The sequence below is a fragment of the Limulus polyphemus genome, unplaced genomic scaffold, assembly GCF_000517525.1.
Source record: "Limulus polyphemus unplaced genomic scaffold, Limulus_polyphemus-2.1.2 Scaffold2537, whole genome shotgun sequence".
Classification (NCBI taxonomy): domain Eukaryota; kingdom Metazoa; phylum Arthropoda; class Merostomata; order Xiphosura; family Limulidae; genus Limulus; species Limulus polyphemus.
The window spans coordinates 1-2,399 of NW_013668147.1; the positions used below are offsets into that span (position 1 = coordinate 1).

Below are 2,399 nucleotides of genomic sequence, written 5' to 3' on the forward strand. Positions count from 1 at the left end.
AAAAGGGTTAATTCAGACACTGTTTTTCATTCTTTCTGCACTATTAGTTCTAATTTATGGTCATTTGCAAACGAAAGCCTTAACAGGCACATTCAGTACTAAAAAGGTTAATTTAGACAATAAATGTTATCCTTTCTGAATTAATGGTTCGAATTTAAATTAACTTGAAAGCAAAACATTTGACACAAACATTTAGTACTAAAAGGGTTAATTTAGACAATAGGTTTTATCCTTTCTGAATTAATGGTTCGAATTTAAATGAATTTGTAAGTGAAAGTTTTAAAAATACACTTAGCACGAAAATGATTAATTAAGACAATAGGTTTGATCCTTTCTGAATTAATGGTTATAATTCAGTATTGTTAGTTGCGTAAACTGTGTGGATAAAGAAACTATAAGTATTTTACAGATATTATATTTTTCGTACTTGATATAAGCAAACGATGCAGAAAAATCTTGAAGCATTAGTAAATAATATATGTAATTTTATATCAAAATAAGGTTGATAAGTATTGAAACCACGTCATTTGGTGTAAGCCTACTCTCTTCAAGTAAATGATGTATAACACATAAGCTGAGGAAGCTTGATCCGTTAATAAGAAAAACATGTAATATTACATCAAAATACGGTATGTAAGAATTGAGTTTACATAATTTTTTATTGGTCTACTACGGATTTCCAGTGAGAAGGGTGAGCATATAACAACAGTCCAATTATTCTTTATTTATTACATACTACTGACACTGACGCTTTTCCCTCAGCATCATAGCTCACCAGACCAGCTGGGTTACAGTATGCAAAATCTTAGTTCAAACATTACTTATTCAGCCCTTATTACGCGAGTAAGATATGATGTGATTTAAATTATTATCGGTTTTATGGTAAAGTAATATCACAAATATTACCAACTAACATGTTTTTCATGCTCGTGGTTTAACCTATTTTATATTAAAATTTTCTGATAAACCGAAAACGAAAGCCTTGAGAGACATATTTGGTACTAAAAGGATTAATTTAGACAATAGGTTTTATCCTTTCTGCATTAAAGGCTTTAATTTATATGCGTTTTTGAGCAAAAGTCTTAACATATACATTTAGTAATAAAAAGGTTAACTTAGACCATAAGTTTTATCCTTTCTGAATTAATGGTTCCAATCTAAATTAATTTGCAAGCAAAAACATTAACAGACACATTTATTATTAATAGAGTTAATTTATACAATAGCTTTCATTCTTTCTGCATTAATGGCTCTAATATTAATTAATTTGCACGTAAAAACCTTAACAGATACGTTTAATACTAAAAGTATTCTTTTAGTTCCATTCTTTCTACATTAATGGCTCTAATTTGCAAGAGAAAACCTTAACAGACACATTTAATATTAAACAAAAGTTTAATTTAGTCAATAGGTTTTATGCTTTCTTAATTAATGGTTCCAATTTAAATTATGTTTCAATCAAAAACCTTAAAGGACACATTTAGTACTAATAGAATTAATTTAAAGAACAGGTTTCATCCTTTCTGTATTAATAGTTTTAATTCAAATTATTCTGCAAGTGAAACCCTTAAAAGACATAGATAGTACTAAAAGGTTTAATTTACACAATAGGTTTTATCCATTATGAATTAATGGTTCCAATTAAAAGTAAGACACATTTAGTACTAAAAGGGTTCATTTAGATAATAAGTTCTTCCTTTTTGCATCAATGGCTCTAATTAAAAGTAATTTGCAAACAAAAACTTTAACATACGCATTTAGTACTCAAAGGATTCATGTAGAAAGAGTGCATGCTGATTTGTTAAGTATGTAAGTTGCTCTGTTTGCTGCAGTAGTTATTAGAGTAGTGCTCCTCTTTAATCACATGATATAACCTACTAGAATAAATTATTTTTTCGATGCACGTGGCTGGTATACATATAACTTAATACTTTAAGATATCGTATCATTAAACACTAGAGTGTTAGAGTTAATCAAACTCACAAAACCCCAGTGTTATATGTGAAAGAGTATAGTAGTGGATAAATAGACTGTTTATGTAACATATCATGTTTGATTTGGCTTATTCTTCCTCTATTACAGGTTGCTATTAAAACAATTAAAAAGTCTAAGATCGAGAGTGAAAAAGATCTGATTCGAATCCGTCGAGAGATCCAAATTATGTCTTCTATTCAACATCCACATATCATCCATATTTACGAAGGTAAGACATATATGTTTACAAAGTATCCAATAACAATGTTTTCTATCCTCTATTCACACCTTATTCACAATTTGAGTGGCAATTCAGAATTACAGATCACGCTATTCACATAACAATAGCACATAAAATCACATGTTTTGTTATTAATGAACATATTCACATAACAATAGCACATAAAATCACATGTTTTGTTATT

At 28.6% G+C, this 2,399-nt stretch overlaps 1 protein-coding gene across 1 annotated transcript in view; it reads left to right on the top strand.

Moving 5' to 3' along the window:
* Nucleotides 1-2,082: 2,082 nt before the first annotated feature.
* Nucleotides 2,083-2,399, top strand: part of LOC106467233 — a gene marked incomplete at its 5' end in the record, with an annotated part of 31,003 nt that continues 30,686 nt past the window's right edge. Inside the window, one exon of the mRNA XM_022395369.1 lies at nt 2,083-2,203. Coding sequence (XP_022251077.1) covers nt 2,083-2,203 — 121 coding nt within the window. The remainder of the gene's footprint in view (nt 2,204-2,399) is intronic.